Raw genomic sequence first — 18,852 nt, forward strand, 5'->3', positions numbered from 1 at the left:
ATGAAGGCTAGGACGTCATGCGTTGGACTGCAAAATCTTCTCCAAGGGCTGAGCTTCAGTGCCAAATACTACTCTAAGCATAACCATCTTCAAACAATATGTCTTTGTAGTAAAATAACCCCCCCAAAATGCCACATCCTGGACTGTTCAGGAAGTACATGCTTACACAGGACTGTGCCACCTGGAAGCATCCTGCCGTGGAGATTCTTTTCCTGCAAGGTATGCGGTTTAAGTGTAGGCTTAATGTCAACAGCCACCTTGGTGCATCTGTTAAGGAAGCCAGCCATATTTTTCAAATGTTGAGGAAACACATTTTTCCTAAAGGGTTTGAAGCAGGGGAATAAATACTAGGATTTCAGTTATGTTCAAAGACATATACTGTTATTCAACTTTCCTATATGTTTTGATGTAAAGCTGCATTTTGGTTGATTTTCCTGCTGTATCAATTTTAAAAAGAATGATATTTTCAGAAAGATTCCAATGAAGTGTCAGGAGAAAACTGCAGGGAGAGATTGGCTAGCATAGAGGTATACTGTCCAAATTAATGATACCAGACTTAACCACTGTGAGCTGGCTCAAAAAACCTTGTATTTTCCTCTGCTGACCAGTAACTCATGGTTTGCACCATATTAAATATTAAAATATTCTAGTGACTTCTCATAATTGTATGCACATGTGATGAACTATGCTTTAAAAGATACTTGGATCTATTTCTGTAAGTAAATGTTGTGTAAATGGGTGGCAACGTATCATACACAGTGTCAGAAAAATGGTCTGAAATAATTTCAGGTCTTCTGTTCCTGTGTTTCTAACACAGAGTTTGCTAAAGGTATTATAAAAGTTTACTGAAGTATGACAGCCTGTAGACTGATTTATATCCATAATGCATAAGTACTGTTTAAAAAGACTGGTGTTTTGGTTTATCTTAAACATGTTTTCAGGTTGGTGCATGGCTCTCAAACTGTTTCAGGTTGATGGTGTTTCTTCAAAGGTGACCCAAAGATCATCTTGTTGTAACCTTTATATTTCTAACCATAATGTAAACAGTTCCTAAGTCTGTGTGTCTGAGATGTAAACAAATGTTTCAAGGAGAACATACCAAGTCTTGATGGACAAGAAAGTGTGGTTCTGTTCATTCATTGGCAGTTCCCTAACACAGTTAGAAATGCTGGTCAGCCACAGGATACAGATACACTGTTCCAGGATACAAACAAGTGGTTTTCACTTCAAAGGAAGCTTCACCAGTTTGCTTTGGAGCAAATGTTTGCAAACTAACTGTCACCGAAATCCTCTGCTATCCTCAAAATCTTTCTGGATGACTGTTTTTTTCCCCCGGGCAGGGAGGTGTACAGTAACTCTAATATATGCCTACACTGTGGCCACCAGCTCTATATAATATTTCCAAATAAATACAACAGGAACTGTTGAAAACAAAAGTAGGGGAATCACCAAGATTCCTAAGCGTGGAACTTGCCAAAATAAGTTGTGGATGCTAAAATTTTACATAGGTATAAGGGGAGATGATACATGTACATGAACGAGACTTTTTAAATATCCAGAAACCACATTCAGCTTGGGAAGTTCCTGAGCTAAAGTCGTTGAAGGCTGTGGGAATATCTGTTGGGGTGTATCATCTGTGCTTGTCCCATTCTTATGCTTTCCTAAGTGTCCATTTGTGGCCACTGTGGGGTTTTTGCTTGGTTGCTTCTGGTTCAGGGAATGGTGTTTTCTTACAGCATTTTTCCAGTGACAGGGAGAGGGTGGTACAACTAACACATCCTGCAATTTTTTACCTTGATGAGATACGTAGTTGCTCCAGAGCTTCTCTGAGGGCTTTCACGGTTTCTTTGACTCGTGCTTCTGACTTGATGTGCCAGGCTAGAGAGACTGTTGGTCTGAACCAGTAACAAACACTCATGTGCTCTCGTGAGTGATGTGGTTTATGTTCATAGGGAGAGTTTGGTAACTGGAACAGACAGTTTCTCCTCCTTTCAAAGCCTACTCATAACATTCACATTTTAGACCTCATGCGTTTGTGAAGACAAACCAGGAACAAACCAACAGCTCTTGATGCAAAGTGAGGATGGGGTACAAAGTATAGGCTGCTTTGTAAGTTTAGACACATTCACACAGTACATTGAATGTTATGAAATGCTGCTTTGTGTGATCCATGCAGTGTTATATACTGTAACATGTTGTTAAGCTTGTTACTCAATGAAATGAGATTTTACACCAAGCGTTGTTCTAGCAATTTTAACATATTTTTAACTTTTTTTACAAGAGAAGACACCTTCTGTTGGCAATGAGGTAGCAGTGGTCTGCTCACGGGTTGTGGAAGAACAGATCCTTAAGCTTATTCCTGATAAAATTGCTGCAGAACCCAAATCAGTTCACTGCTTCCCTTCATTCTGCGCCTTACGAACATTTATACTGACACTTTTGAGGAGATGGAGCAAGAACCTGAACAAAAGCTGCTAGGACTCCTAGATACTGGGACAGAGGTGTGGGCAGTGTTCCTGTTTGGGAAAGGAAATGAGAAATGTTACTCACTCTAAAGAGAGGAAAATTATGAGAAAACACCTCTGAAGAAGGAAAAAGAACAGAATTCCATAAAAATTAAGTAAAAACTATATAATCAATTGACAATATACATTAACAGTACCCTAAATTTTGAAGAGAAGACCTCAATAAATGTGTCAAGTAAAGCACATTTGATAATGCCTCCCTAAAAGACCAGCAAGAATTGAAAAGAAAAAACTTACTCCAACTGTGATTTTTCTTTTTAATGGCACGTCCTATTGTAATAATGCAAAGTTGGTTTTGGCTCTGTAGCTCAGGAAATATCATTATTGCCTCAATGTATTCATCTGGAGTACAGAGTGCTGGCTTGTAGCCATTGTTGTCTTTCCTTACCTCGCAGAAAGAAACAAAAATCCTTTCCAAAAGGAAGCAAAATACATCCTTAATTACATCAGAGCTTTTATACAAGAATCTACTGAAATCAGAGCAGGAAAACTGGAATGTCATTTCGGCAAGATACAAAGGTATGACAAAAAGAATCAAGGAAAAATTAGAAGAATTGCACAACAAGTACACGTTCCGTTCAGGAAGCCCAAGGGTAAGTGTCAAAAAACACATTTTTCATCACTGAGTACAGATATAAGGCAGTAAGGCCATTCCTGCTGTAAAATGCTGTTTTACTGATTATCTTATGGTGGTAGTTTTTGAGTTTGGAATATTTTAATAATTGTGAAGAGTAACAGCATGTGTTTAGAACACCTTATACCTGTCATGATAGTGGATTTACCTTAATTTCTTCATAGGCAAAAGCAAGTAAAGATACAATAATCATCGGACTTTTGGCTAAAGAATACAATACTTTGTAAGTTACAAGAGCAATTGCAGGTGATCTGAGCCTTTTGTTAAATTTAGAGCAGGTATAGGTAGCTTAAGTACCTTAACTTTGGAAGAATCTTTCTCAGGAGTGCAGTGCCTTCTTCAAGGTCCGATATGTGTGCTATGTTCTGTCATTGGTGTATGTTACAATTGTGTTGTACAGAACAGTGAGTGAATATAGGGATTCTAAAGAAATAGTCCTAACTATCTGTTGGGCTTGAAATATGTTTGTTTTGTATTGAACAGATCAGGTTTGGAGATAATGTGTACTTTGAAGAGAATGGCTGCATATTTCTTAAAAAAGCGGATGATGGTAAGGGATTTCTTTTGCTAGCATTGTACGATTGTTAAAAATGTAGTACATGTATCACTTAGTGTGCTTTTCCTACATTAAAGCTTAATTGCTCTGTTTCTTAACTAAAAATACTTTATAAATTTCCTTATTGATTGATTAATAATTCTAGAATCCCGAATCTGAAAAGGTGAGGTGAAGGGAGCTAGAGAATAGGATATATAGATACTAAGGCAAGTTTCTGGAGAGGAAGGAGAGAAGTCACTTCTTTTCAGAGCCCTAACTTAACATTTTGAAAAAGGAAAAGCACATTGATGCTTTTTTATTTCTGAGGGGGTGAAAAAAAATTACTAATTGTGTTTAGTAAAAACAACTGTCCTTGAGGTATCTGAACTTTAAAATTTAATACATTTACTAGAAGCCAAGATCTACACTTTTAAAATACCTTTACTACAAGGCTGGAACTGTAATTTTTTGTTTATTTTTACCAAGTGAATTTGCAAATATCTTGCAAGACAAGTATTCGGTGTTAATAAATCCCAGTAGTACACTTGTGAATATTGCAGGCAGACTTGTTAAATACAGGCATTAACAACCACTGTTCATTTTGACAGAGCCTTAATTACAGGATTTCTTTGCTATCTTTTTTTTTTTTTAATGTAGTAGATGAAGGAAGTGGTAACATTTTATTCAGTACCGAAGATCTTGGCTTTTCTGATGCCTATATTCAACGGATCAGAATTTCACCAGATCAGAGATACATGGCCATCAGCTTAAAAAGTGAAAATTCTGAAGAGGCAACCTGCATTATTATGAAACTTGGTCATTTTCCTGTCATAGAAAAAGTAATTCCAAGTGTATTTAGTTTCGGTAAGTTGTTTATAAGTATCCTGTGGATCACACCAGCTTTCAACACAACATTTTTTGTTAGTCTAGAAATAATATTAAAATATTTAAAAAATATAAGGAAGCAAAATTTTTAGATTTAATCCTCATAGCTGTTGAATTATTTTTTGTTTACGATTTCTTCCGCACTGCACAATGACAAGTTACCTGCTGCGGATGAAAGCGACTGCTTTCATGATATAAGGTTTCCTTCATTGTAAAAGCAAGTATTTGTAAGTGTTTGAACAGTCATACAGATCGTTCTTTTCGTTGAATTCAATACGAGTCTTTAAAACTTTACTGACATAACTGTTTTCAATATAAACGTCTTTTGGGGAAACATTCTAGTTATTAAACCCTTACAGCTACAACTGAAGGCACAGATAGGTGTAGGTACTTAGCTTCACTGAAAAGTGGGCAAGTGCTACCTATGGTTAAGTATTGGCTGGAATTTCAACTGGACTCGAGGATGTGGGTCACAATTCAGAGCCCAGTGAAGTCAGTCAGGCCTTGAGTCAGTTCTGTCAGAACAGACTAAGCTTTACATTGCTGTTAAAATAAGCAGAGGTAAACTGAAGTGAATGGGAAATCTTTCGGGTTTTATAGTATGTTAAGGAATATAGCAAAAAGAGTGCGATAGCAGGTATACAGTGTTCCACACCTTGTATTTTGGATTATATTGTTAGACGGCATCAAGTATATACAGTGCAGTAAGCAATTACCTGGGCAGGGCAAAAAATTAAAATGCTAGGTAAAACCTCCTAGTTACAAAAATGAGAGTAGCAATAATTTAATGTGTATATTGAAGTTTATAATACCTGTTGCAACCAGGCCCGCAAATTTGCCAGTGGCATTTTTCACTATACTTGATTTGAACATCTATCCACGTTTGTCTGGAAGAATCAGTACATTTAAGAAACCAGCTCCCTGTTGCCTACATAGGTGTGACAGATTATGGCAGATAATAAGAGTATAAAAACTATCTATCAGAATGGTAGAGATTACAGACATTTTGTAAGCGTATTCAGGTGTGAGATACAGAGGTATCATGAAGTACAGAGGTACCTCAGCCCTGAGCAAGAAAATTAGGTCTTACCACTGCTTGCAAAGTATACACTTGGGTTGCATGACACACAGTAGCAGGCAGACAAATGAAAGTTCTTGAAAATTCACATCTGTGATTTTTTTTTTAAATGCTAGGCTGTAGAAGAACTTGGATTTCCCTTCTAAAGGCTTGTGTTCATAGTGAACCCTCAGCTACCCTTGCACTTTGGAGCCACATTGCTGTTCAGAGAGCAAATTGTTTGCAGTCCTTCAGTGTGGTACTTCCTTGGGTTTTGTACTGAAAATTAGTATTTATGCATAAACCAGCATACAATAACTTTGTTAAGCATATGTGTTAAGCATCGTTCTGGTGGCTGTAGGAGCAGCAGAGATAGCAGTAATTTGTGTGGATCAATCAGATAACTAAACTTCAGAATAGCGAAGCTCCTGGATTTTTATGTTTCTAATGTTGGTGAACACATATACAAGCATAGAAAACTGGAGAATTTTTATCTCAGCAGTACCCATGAGGCACATGCATCACCTCTTTTCTCTAAATGATTTGCATGCAGTCACATGCAGTGGTGCAGAGCTCATAGTCTCTATTGTCTCGCTGACTCCATGTAAACCTCTGTTTCTGTGCTTGGTTTTAAACAGCCACACATCTATTTTCCTGTTCCCTCCAGAACCCCCACAGGGTCAAGAGCTTCCTCTTCCTGGGCCCTAGAACATTGTCCTCTGCCTTGTGTTTTTGTTTTCGGTTTTGGTGGTTTTTTTTTTCTTTTTAAGTATATTACAAACATGTTGTTCTGTGGGATTCAGAGAAAACGTGGAAGAATCTTTTTGTGGCTTACCCTAGCCTCTGGGATATAGAACTGCTGTCTTCAGTTCCCTGTCAGCTGCAACCCACTTTTTTCAGCATTGGGTCCAGTGTTCATGGAGCTCCATTTTCTCTCAGTAATAGTATATACTGTTCCAAGTTTGATATGCATTTGTCTTTTTTCCAGAATGGGCTACAAATGATGTTCTGTACTACACAAGTCAGAAGAACCTTAAATGCCAGAATGTGTTTATGACCACTTTCACTAATCAGAAACATACTAAGTTAGTTTATACAGAACAAGATGCAAGGTAATACTTACCTAAAATATACCAAGTCCTTTACATGTTATAGAGTATTTTATATGTAAAATATAACTGGTCTGGAAAACAAATTCTTCCGTATCATATTCCAAATGGTAAAAGGCATTTTGAAGTTGTGTTCTGCTGTCAGTAGTGCCTTATGCAGTCTGAGAATGTGCGCTGTTCTCCTCTTGATAGGTGATCAACAGAGATTTAACTTTCCTCTCTTACCTCACGAGTTCAGCTGAGTTTATAAATGTCAAGGTCAGTCTCAGGTCAGGGTGTCCTTTAATGAATGTGTGACAGTTTCATACAGGGTAAATCAGACTGTGGATTTCATTTTGTTTTCTCTGCTATTGATGTCTGATACATCTTTTAAAAAACAGAAGTTCAGGCTAATCCTTGCTCTGGGTAATGGATGAGCAAAATCATTACAGCATTCCCAGAGACAGAACTATTGTTGACTGAATACCCTCTCAATAACCTTTCTTCAAGCAGTGGTTTATGAAGACAAGAAGGCTCTGCTAAACTGAGTGCAGAACTAGATTTTCAGCCATGTAGAATGTGGTAGATTTATGCAGCATTCCATAAATGTTTGTGATTATTCTTAATTCAACTGACATACTCAGTAAAGAAATTTCAATTATACTTTAATCTAAAAAACCAGAAAAAAATCTGCAACTGAGATGGAGTAAATGAGATCCTTTTGTTCCAGCTGCATTTGGTGCATATTTTTGGAAAATCAAGTTGCACTGACCTGACACTTCCCCACAGGGAAACTGTTGGCATAATTCTGAAGGTCACAGTCATTACGGTAAATCTACTAGAAACTTACTCTAAAGGTTCGTGTACTATTGTAGCTCATAACTGAGCTCACTTGTTCATCAAAGATGGCAAGACATTCTTTTGTATAGCCATTGAGCAGTTCCGTTCTACAACTCACCAGCTCTTTTAGGTGCAATCAAATATCTTTTTTTAGAAGCTGAAAATTTGACTTCCTTACAAAAAAAAAAACCCTACAAAGACAAAAAAATTGTACTATCAAGGTCAGAGTCCTTGGGGAGAAGTGTAACCTGCATTTCAGCTTGACTCTTAGAGGTAAGGTCAGCAGAGCTGAACTGGTGGAACCTCTACTGAATGCAGTGCCGCTCTCTTGCCAAATTCATGTGTATTAGGGAGGCAGGAGGCTGATTCCTTGCAGACTTCAGATCCCCTGCTGTGCCTGTCCTCCTAAGGATGTCAAGAGGGTGCAATTAGAAAAAACAATAGTACCAAAAAAAATTGGAGTTCCTCCACCTGCAAATAATTAAGGGCACTGAAAATGCTATTTAAAGCATCCTTCCTTCACCAGTCAAATATTTTGAAGTCTAGAGGGATTATTACTGCAGTCATGTATCTGATCTGTATAATGCAGATTATGGTACTCAACCCTGCAATTTCTCAATGGAAATCTTCTGGATCTTTGTGTTGGACAGTTTTGATTTTAGAGACATCCAGTCTTAAAGAGTCAAAATGGCAAAGAAACCCCTATGTTCCAGGATGTGACATACCAATTAATTAGGATGACTCATAGAAATTTAAATCTGAATTTCAGGCTGAGCTTGTCTAATATTAGCATCCAGCCAACTGGTTATCATTCTGTTTTCTGTTTCTAGATTTTAGAAGCATTTAAAACTAGTAGATAGTTGCTAGTTTCTTAGATAGTTCCAAAGCCAGTTCCTAATTTCCAGCTTTGTCACTGTAACACTGTCCATCTTGCTCATAATAGGCCTCTACTTTTTTTAAAAAAGTCTTTTTTGTCTTACTTGCTTCAGCCAAGTTAGGTCAGTAACACTTGGGCTTTTTATCAATTTATCTTTATAATAGCTCATACTTTTCTTTTGTTATTGCTGTTCCCACATGCTGGCCTTTATTAATTTTATTTATCCATTATTACTTTTTTAAAAAAATAGGGTTATGAGCTTAATAAAAAGTTCTATGTTTTGCCTGAATTTTAAAGCCTGTGGACATCAATCTCACTCTATCTCAGTAATGCAAAAACCTGGATTCAGGTTGGGTAACAATGGAACTTCTTTCCTTGCAGATTTCAGGTTCCACACACAAGATTATGGGTTTTTGAATCCCAGGATAAATGCAGCAGGAGTGAGTTTGGGAACCAAATAGTGTGGGATTTCTCCAGCCTACTTACAGCCATGCTCTTTCTTACCTTGCACATGGAAGCCCATGATTCTGAAACAACCAATGTGTTTTTAAAATACTAATCAAGTTTGAGGTTTGGGTTTTTTTTTTTTTAATTCTTCCTTACAGATTCTTTGTGGACATCCATTGCACAAAAGATAGGCGCTTTCTCACTATCAACAGCAACAGCAAGACAACCTCAGAAGTTTGGCTGGTCGACTGTAGACATCCTTTTAAGTTACCTGCTCTTGTACAAGCACGAACAAAAGGGGTCATTTACCACATTGAGCACAGAAATAATGAGTTATATATTCTCACTACATATGGAGAACCTGCAGAATATAAGGTAATTTTAACTGATAATAAGATTCACAGAAGTCATCAAATAGTAAGGCTGGCATTTAATTCTGTGCTTCACAGCTTGCTGAAATAATTTAAGAGAATTATTTAAGAGAGCTGCATGGATTGAAAGACTGACAGTAGTGCATGGAGCCTCGCCTGTAGCATACCAGTTTGATTCTAACTCCTTTGGCAACATCAAGAAAAGAGTATGCTTTAACGGTCGTTGCCCCTACATTAAAATTTAATTTGGTGATTTTGGTCTATAGAACCGAACCACCTACGTTTCTGCTGGCCATGCTGAAAGCACATACTGCATGAAAATCTTCTATGGATTAATCTGTGAGAATTAAACTTACTTTTCAAGTGTTACTGAATTGTTCTTCCATTTTACCCAAATAAAGGGAGTTTAAAAACCTCCAGTTTTAGTCAGGCAAAGCCCCCCAGAACAAACTAATAATGTTTTGCAATAAAAATGTTGCATGAGATCACCTATACATCTGTACATCTCATTTGTAACTCAATACGTCTTAGTAATGCAAGGTGGTTTTTTTGTTTTTATAGCTGATGAAGGCACCAGTAGCTTCCACTGGCGTGGAGAACTGGCAGTTAGTTTATGCACTGGAAAAGAAAACCAAGCTAGTAGACTTGGAGATGTTCAGTGATCACTGCATTATGTTCCTGAAGATTGCTGGTCATCTTTACTTAAACGTGATTTCTTTTGTGTCACGTTCAGTTCAGTCAATAAAGGTATGTTTTAGCTTGGCTTAAGCAGCATAATATTTTTCCAGCACTATTTCATTTTTTTTAAATCGTTATAAGGAAAGCAAAGATAAATTCCAAGAGTAAAGTGGTTCAGAAACTACAATACTGCCAAGTTTGTCATTATGACTAATTGTATTACCTGTGGCTGTTCTTCAGGATTTCAAGTGCAGCACTTAGAGAGCAGCTCTCCTCAAGTCAGTTATTTCCAACATAGCACAGTCAAGCTCTTTACAATACAGCTGCCTTCTAATGTAAAATAGGACTTGATTCCCTAAACACTCTACTTACTTTTACTTGGCCTATTTTTGGTTACACTCATCAGTGTAAGCAAGGAAACAAACCTGGCCCTCCCACAGAACGATTAGAACATTCAGACAACAAATATGGACACTGTCCCGTAATAAATGGGAAGAGGTGATACTGCTGTTCAATTTGTGCAAAGTATTTCTTCCCTTCTCCAGTTGTTGCTAAATACTTGTGGATTAAAAACGAAGTGACTCAATTCAAAACCATGGTTTCTGGAGACCGTTCAGATGAAATATTTGATTGATTTGTTTGCCTGAAAAATACAATCTGCAAGTTTATTGCAAGAAACTACCAGTGCTGCATTCTATAAAACTGCTACGGAAAAAGGTTTTCAACAGAGTACAGTGTATGGTCTCTGAAACCTTCATTTTTTAAAAAATTGTCGTAGTTGATTTATTCAGGAAGGGTCTGCAGTTACTCTGGAGAACTTGGACTTTTGCTGCCATTTCAAAAGTCTCTAGCAGCCTAACCCAAGTAAGTAGTGGCCTGGCAGAGGGTTTGACTATGTCCCTGCTGCTCTCAAAGAATGAATCTTGATTTCTTTTATTCTTAGCAGAGTTAAAAAAATCTTAAATATAATAGCAGTAAGTGTCTGAGGGTGAATGTGCCAGGAAAAGGTTTTGTTCTTCACAATGGCTGGCACTAGGAACAGAGTTAAGAGGCAGGGGTTTTCAGTGGCTCAGCATTACTGAGCTAACACACAGCAAAAGCATAACAACTGACATGGACTTGGCTGTATGACATGTTGAAGTAGGACTGGAAATCAGAGGCAAAATAGGATCTAAAAAATAAAAACAATGCAGAATAATTTCAAAGAAGGTTTTCATGAAAAAAAAAATCTGCACTAATGCCCATTTTAAACGGAATTTGGATTTCTTGTTCTTTTTTATTTCATTGTTGAACTTGATCCAGTGGCCTTAGGGGAAAAGTTTGCCAAAGTCTTTCACTTTTGAACTGTTTCGTTAATGAGTTTAGAAGAAATACAGATTGTACTGCATACAAACTGAAGATAATTAGCTCGATACTCAAAATCCTTTCCTCCGAAGGACACGCTAGGCAAAATTTACAGAAGCGGTCTAAGAGTCTTACTTGAAATGCCATGTTTTCTCAGCTACCTACATGGGCCTGTGAATTTGAATTGGAATCTCAACCTGAACATACCACCAGCACTTGCTATTTTCAGCTCTCCTCCCCAGTACACCCCCCGAAGCTTTTTGCATATTCATTTAAAGAAAATAATCTCATTGAACAAGCTGTGCAAGAGGTACCAATTATTACGAATTGTCACACTACACGTTTACTAGCTAAAAGCAAGGTAAGATTTTTCAGTCCTTTTCCCATTCCCTTTATTCTTCCCTTCCTCCCCACCCATTTAAAGAAAATGCATTTGGCAGGGAATAGAGATTAAAAAAAATGTAAAGAGCAGTTGGTGCTATAGTTACTAAACAGTGGGTGTTTTCTTCAGGGCTATAGAGAAGAACAAGAAAGAGTCGTGATAAGATTTTCTTTTTTCCCCCATTAACCTGGGTATGCTAGAGGAGATAACAGTACACGATGAGTCAAGAATCAGTATAGTAGAACTGAGAATTGGTGGTTGACGTACAATATCATACTCTCCACGGTAAATGAAAGAGACACTGGCTGTTGAAAAGAACACCCCACAACCAGCTGCACAGTATAGATCAAGAAAGGAAAGTTTTAACAGCCTGAGTTTAAAAAATTGGAGATGTTAATAAAGAGTTTGTGCTGCAGTAAGCAGTAAACTACTTTGTTAATAATAGATATTCTGGGCGTTAAAGGGGGAAGGAAGACTTGGATGCTTTGGTAGTTTAAGAACTCCTCAGGTGTTGCACTTAAATGAATTTTATACTCTGCATCCGTAAGCCTGCACAGCAGAGGCTCAATCTCTCGCTTTATTTTTCAAGAGTGCTTTGTACATTCTAAGTGAAAAAAATTACTGTAATCAAAAAAACACATTTTAAAATAAATAATTGAAGTTTTCATTGCCATGTATCATTGAGATTTCTGAAATGTCCTTTATTGTAAAATACTCCTTCATTTCCAGGATGAAACTTTGGTGCCAATTACAGTTTTTCATAATATGAATTCTAAAGAGCTACACAGGAAACCACTTCTAGTACATGTATATGGAGCTTATGGCATAGATTTGAACATGAGCTTTAAAGAAGAGAAGCTGATGTTAATTGAAGAGGGTTGGATATTAGCATATTGCCATGTTAGGTAAGTCAAATATAAAGTGGAATTGAGATTTTAATCTGTGGGATATATGGATATTTCTTGATATGCAGCTGCAGAGGTACAGAAATAGTTTTTTCATGTAGCTACACCTAATTCATCATGCTTTTCACTTCCATCTCTTTAGATTTTTTTTTTAAAAAAATAAATTTACCTCAAGAAAAAAAAAAATTATACTTTCAAGACCACATACTGCATTTAGGTTTCTTCAATCCACAGGATGGCTGTATGTAACTTTTCATCTTTTGAAGTCTTACTACTTCTTGTCTCATCTTTGCTCAAGAAAAATTTGGTATCACGTTGAAATGGCAATGACAAGCTGCATCCCCCTTTCTGAGGGCATTGTGTACTAATGTTCAGTCTGTGTCTCCTGAAAGCCGTTTGCCTTCTACAGCAACAACTACGCGTTGAACTGGCATCTATTGTTCTTTTATTGGCTAAATCCTCTGTCTCCAGTTTAGCTACAAATCTAGTTTTATAAAACTGCTATGTACAATAGGCTTCACATTTTCATTGAGATAATAATTCAGTAGGTAAAGAAGATAACAAGATAGTCACTTTAGGGAGGGGAAGGAAGGGGGAGAATGAGCAATTGTTTGAAATACCGGTTCCAAAATAAATTCAGCACAGAAATATATTCAGTGTGCTATATTCCGTGGCAAGCATTGTGCTGTTCTTTCTCCCACCCCTCTAAGTATCTTAAGATGCAAGTCGGTCCTAGATGGAAGATGGATTCTTTGTCCAAAGATGAGGAATTTTGGCAGACTAATCAGTTAATTAATTTTAAACTTGAAACCTGAATAAGGAAACTTCGAGGTGGCTTAGAACCAAAATCGTGGTTGTGTAGAAAGGAATGTGCATAAATGTTAAAATTCTGTATTACAAAATGTAACATTTAAAGTAGTATTTAAAAGTCACAAACTAGGGAAAAAAACCCACTTTATAACAGTCTCAAAGTCTAAGCTACACAGAAGACAAATCCTGAGTCTCAGCGTGGAACCAAGAAATACTATTTAACTGTTTTTAATAAATGCTAGTGTTAGTGATGTAAGTATTGAAAATGTTTCAGTTATTGTAATAGTTTCCTGTATAAAAAGATAATATTAGTGTCTGATTTTGTATTGCCTACAGTGACAAGTGTCATTTCCTGAAGTGGTGCTTTTCCTGTGAGTTCCAGGACACAAGCACACAAGGGCACCGAGCATCCTCATGCAGTTAGGATTTTCAGCAATCACGGACTTTTTTTGTTTGCATGTTGTGTATTTTAGCCATAAAGGAGGGTAAAGACAAGAACAGAGCAAAGAAGAGTTAAATGGGAAGGCAAACTGCAGTTTTGCAATTCTGTAGGTGCTGCTGTCCTTCCATTGCCTGAAGCTTCGCTGTGCAGTGTTTTCCAAAGAGACTCCAACTTGAACCATTTTACATTTCAGGGGTGGAGGAGAGCTGGGCCTGAGCTGGCACCAAGATGGATGTCAGCATAATAAACTCAAAGGTCTCCATGACCTTAAGGCTTGCATCGCGCTGCTGCACAAACTAGGATTTTCTCAGCCGAAATACACAGCACTAGCAGCTGCCAGCGCGGGAGGAGTTCTTGCAGGAGCCCTGTGCAACACTGATCCAGAACTTCTCAGAGCTGTGGTTCTACAGGTGAGGTGCTGCGGACCTTTTATGGATTATGACCATAAACTGTATTTTCTGATTCATTCCACCAATTTCAGAATTGGGAACATTCCAATTCACAATTCACTTTCCTCATTTGTTTGAGAAAATCTTGACCTCGGCACTTGAGGTCCTCTGTCCTATTTGCCAACTTTGTTTAGTTTTGTTTTTTTAATAACTTCTAAGGCTCCTTTCGTAGATGTTCTAAATACAATGATGAAAACTCATCTCCCACTGACAACTGAAGAACAGGAAGAATGGGGAAATCCGTTAGCAGATGAAAAGTGTATGAAGTATATCAAAAGCTATTGTCCATACCAGAATATTAAGCCACAGGTAAAACTATGCTTTCTGTGTGGAATACTACAGTAATAAAGTGTAGCAGTTTATAAGAGAACGAGAAGTGGATAACTGGAATTTAAAGAAAAGTCTCTCTTTTACCTTTTCAGTGTTTTAAAACCCAGTATTTTAGAATTGTCTTAGCTGCTGCTTTGTGTTAAAATGAATCATTAACACAAATATAAACTGTTTTGGTAATAATCTTAACAATATTCGGAGTCATAAGTGACTACTGAAATTAACCAAATGCCTTCTCCTAAATAGTCAATAGATTTCAAAAACTGCTTTTGTTACAGGACTGCCAGGAAGTAATAGATTATTCTGTCATATAACAAACCTCAACATGTAAAACACCTCCTCCTTTCGTGGGGGTTTCTGTTGTTCTACTGGCTTTTGCAGACTTTGTCACAGGAGGAAGGAGACATTTTCCCCTGATTAAATACCTTTTCAGAGGCAAAGAATGAAATGGAACAGAAGCTATAGCGTTGACATTGTCACCTCAGAGAAAAATCTTTCCTTATTTGAAGTAATGTGTTAGCTGTGTTGCACAGCTTCACTAAGCAAAATCTCACTGTGTAAAACCAACTACTTTTTATATGTAGAAAGATTGCAAAAGTAAACCTCAATTACTGTTCTAAGGTGAACCATTCTATGATTATTGCAACCCCTTTTTTGCAGTCATCAGCAAGCAGACATGTATCAAACCCTCACCAGTGGGGAGTGGATGGGTTTTTTGTTACCTTTTGCAAGTAGATGATCCCCTGATATGAAGTAATTTTTCAGACCAAAATATTTTTTGCAGTTAGAGTGATAAAAGTGCTTTTTTAAGAGCAGGTAAATATGTAATTGATATGTTTTTAGATAAACTGTAACAAGTAGTACAGCAAGATAAATAGAGAAAAAATTGTTACTTTATGAAAAAAATATGTTGTCAAGTATTTGACTGGTTTTGTTTTTTAATCTCAGTGTTATCCTTCAGTTTTTATCACGGCATATGAAAACGATCAACGGATACCACTAACAGGAGTTTTACGATATGCTCAGAAACTTAGGAAGGCTGCACTAGACCATGCCAGCAAAGCAAGTGAGAAAGGTGAGGGTAAGAATATTACAAATACATAGGGTTAACTAAACCAGAATATCAGTAGTCACTTAACTAATCACCACAGAGATTGACTCTTCCTTAAATGCATCCATTTGTACAACACAATCCAGTATCTGAAGCTCTGAAGTCACTTCCGTTCCCTGCAAAGAGGAGACGTGCGGTCACACTGACCGACGGATAAACTCAGCCTCTCCGGTGCGCCCGGGGAGCCGCCAGAGGGACCGGCTGTCTCTGCACTGCAGACCTGCCTGAAAATAGTTAAACCTGCCTGTGTTAAATATTAACAGTGACAAACCACGGCAGGCTCGGGAGACCCTCTGAGATGAAAAAAATGACGACTGGGAGAACAGGGCTTGGGCTCAGTCAGATGGTGGCTGTTGGACAGGTGAACCCACGCTGTCCCATCCAGCTGCTGATATGGTCAGACTGCGGTTCTCAACAACGCCTAGATAAAAATACTATTTTTGCTGCTCTGTAAAAACCTGCTTTTCCCAGTTTGCTGAAATGGCAGGTGTTAGTCCAAGTTCAAATGACAGCAGTGCCAAGGCAGCGACGCTTTTATACCTGAAACTTAACACTCACTTTGGGACTGTTTCCTGCAAAAGGTACATTCAAGCCTTATTATTTTCTAGTGCTATCTAATCTGGGGAGAGGCTTTTACCATCAGTACCAAAATAGATTGTGAATTAGCGTTTCTAAATTGCATTATGCCTCTTCTCTGCTAGCAGCAGAACTGCAGCCGTTCAGAAAGGAGAGCAGATGCTGCAATCGCTGCTATAGTCTTGGCTCAGAAAGAAAAAAGCACATCTTTCCAAAAAGACTCCGAGAAAGAACACACACGCTAGATATATAAACATTTTTCAAATGTGTAGTAAATAGAAATACAAATACTTCCTCCAGCAAGCCCCTATATGATTCTTTTTTTTCTTCTTAAGAACAGAAATTGTCAGGACAGAAGGCAGAATTATCTACCCCTAAACAACTCATATCCCCACCTACCTTTTCCCTCACTCATTCCATGTCAAGTGATTGCTGGCTTCGTTGTTCCAGGAGATTGGATCCCTAATATCATCTTGGACATCCAGGCAAATGGCAGTCATTGTGATTCATCTTGGGAGGATTCACTGAATGAGGTACAATTCCTTTATTGCCCGCATCCGTAACGTGTCGGAGGGAGGTGTCCCCTCGATTGGTACTTCACCCTCAGTACTTCACGTAGTCACTGAATGTATGTTTGAAGTATTAAAAGAAAAAAAACCAAACCTGATAGAACAAAGGTTGCTCTTGCAGCCTTTTATACATATTGTAAGAGCAACTGTTAGTTGTATATATAAAACCAGCAGATTTTATATCATAGAATTACATCATAGAATCATTTAGGTTGGAAAAGACCTTTAAGATCGGGTGCAACCATTAAACTAACACTGCCAAGCCCACCACTAAACCATGTCCTTAAGTGCTACATCTAAAAGTTTTTTGAACACCTCCAGGGATGGTGACTCCACCACTTCCCTGAGCAGCCTCTTCCAGTGCTTGACAACCCTTTCAGTGAAGAAATTTTTCCTAATGTCCAATCTAAACCTCCCCTGCTGCAACTTGAGGCCATTTCCTCTCATCCTGTCACTTGATACTTGGGAGAAGAGACTGACGCCCACCTCACTACACCCTCCTTTCAGGTAGTTGTAGAGAGCAATAAGGTCTCCCCTCAGCCTCCTTTTCTCCAGACTGAACAACCCCAGTTCCCTCACCCGCTCCTCATAAGACTTGTGCTCTAGATCCCTCACCAGCTTTGTTACCCACTCCAGCACCTCTATGTCTTTCTTGTAGTGAGGGGCCATACTTACATGTTTATATATATATATATAAAACCAGCAGGTTTTTTATATATGTAAAAAAGTATATCTTGATATATATTTTTATCTATATCTTGATACATTTATATATGTATGTATATACATATATTTAAAAGAGCCAGTGACAGAGAGATTATTGAACCTCATTGTGCCTTAAACCTCAAAATAGTATTGAACTCCCACTTGTGCTGAGAGCTTTGAATGAAAGGTTTTAAGTTGTGCAAAACGTTCCAGCAGGAAGGGTCTTGCACTATAGAGTATTAAGTGCTTAAAATTGTTATACTGCCTATTTGCTTCTCTCTTCCTCATGAGTAAAACATACATGAGGGGTTTGATCTTTACATTTTGACACGCAGGATCCGTACCATCAAAGGACGCTACTGCAAGTAGGTTTCAACATTTTGCTCTTTCTACAAGCGAGCGTGCTCAAAGCAACATACTGCCAAGACCTGACATACTGATACTGATGTCTCAGACTATCACAGCTGGATACAAATTTTATTACTGTTAATTTTAACAAATCCTACCAAATGTTATTTAGTTGTAGTGCAGTTATCCCCAAAATGAATTCTTTTAGGAAAAGCCTCATTCTGTCTTAGAGCGAAGTATTGCTTAGCATTAGCATGGGAAAGGAAGAAGATGAGAACAGCTGTGCAAGAACCTGAACATTTATAGCACAAAGAATTTTTTTTTTTGTAATAAAACATTGTTGTTGTTTTAGGTTGCAAGACACCTTGCTTTTCTGAACAAAGAACTCGAGGACGTATGCCACCTCCAACATCATGTGAAATCCTGCAAATAGCTAATAAACACATCGACCACCTGAAGAAATTTGAGTCAGATTTTTATGTATATGAAAAGTGAAACCTTCTCCAGAGGATCCCCCCTCTTGGATCCCTGCTTTGTGCACATAAGCGGACAAGAAATTCAACGCTGAGCGCGGCATTGGCTTATAAACATACAGACCAAGAGCCGAATTTCTCCCGTGCCAGCTCACACCGTAGCAGCGATTTGTTCCGTCCTGCTCTGCTCCCTTCAGCGAGCGGCACAGCGCTGCGCCAGCGGAGCTGAAGCACAGCGGTTGGTGTGTAAAGCCTCATGGGAGAAGACAAGCACTTTGTGCAGGCAGCCTTTCCAGCCCAAGACCTCTCTTCCAAGGCCACATTTCACACAAGGCAGTAAAACTCCCAAGAACCATTTGATTTCGAACTCTCACGTCGGTCTTCTAAAACGAATTCCCATGGGTGGCTGATGATGGCTGTTGCCCTTCCTAGCTATGCAGCAGCCATCGTGTGCTGATCACATGGCAGGGT

At 38.1% G+C, this 18,852-nt stretch overlaps 1 protein-coding gene across 1 annotated transcript; it reads left to right on the top strand.

The window, feature by feature from the left end:
• PREPL (prolyl endopeptidase like) lies at positions 1-18,351 on the top strand. Its single transcript, XM_086460573.1, has 15 exons — positions 1-219; positions 2,023-2,101; positions 2,925-3,118; positions 3,643-3,709; positions 4,352-4,558; positions 6,625-6,748; positions 9,047-9,263; positions 9,821-10,006; positions 11,439-11,642; positions 12,393-12,568; positions 14,014-14,230; positions 14,429-14,578; positions 15,548-15,674; positions 16,737-16,819; positions 18,261-18,351. Exons 1-15 carry the CDS (start codon positions 1-3, stop codon positions 18,339-18,341), a joined length of 2,331 nt encoding a protein of 776 aa, XP_086316699.1. The 3' UTR covers positions 18,342-18,351.
• The last annotated feature ends 501 nt before the right edge of the window (positions 18,352-18,852 follow it).

Source organism: Leptosomus discolor, chromosome 2 (assembly GCF_034619465.1).
Source record: "Leptosomus discolor isolate bLepDis1 chromosome 2, bLepDis1.hap2, whole genome shotgun sequence".
NCBI classification, from domain to species: domain Eukaryota; kingdom Metazoa; phylum Chordata; class Aves; order Leptosomiformes; family Leptosomidae; genus Leptosomus; species Leptosomus discolor.

Excerpts from the sequence above, each read along its gene's own strand:
- PREPL (XM_086460573.1), top strand. The coding sequence starts at position 1 with ATGAAGGCTAGGACGTCATGCGTTGGACTGCAAAATCTTCTCCAAGGG. Across the intron at positions 3,710-4,351 it reads TCTTAAAAAAGCGGATGATG|TAGATGAAGGAAGTGGTAAC; the intron begins GTAAGGGATTTC and ends TTTTTAATGTAG. Across the intron at positions 11,643-12,392 it reads GTTTACTAGCTAAAAGCAAG|GATGAAACTTTGGTGCCAAT; the intron begins GTAAGATTTTTC and ends CTTCATTTCCAG.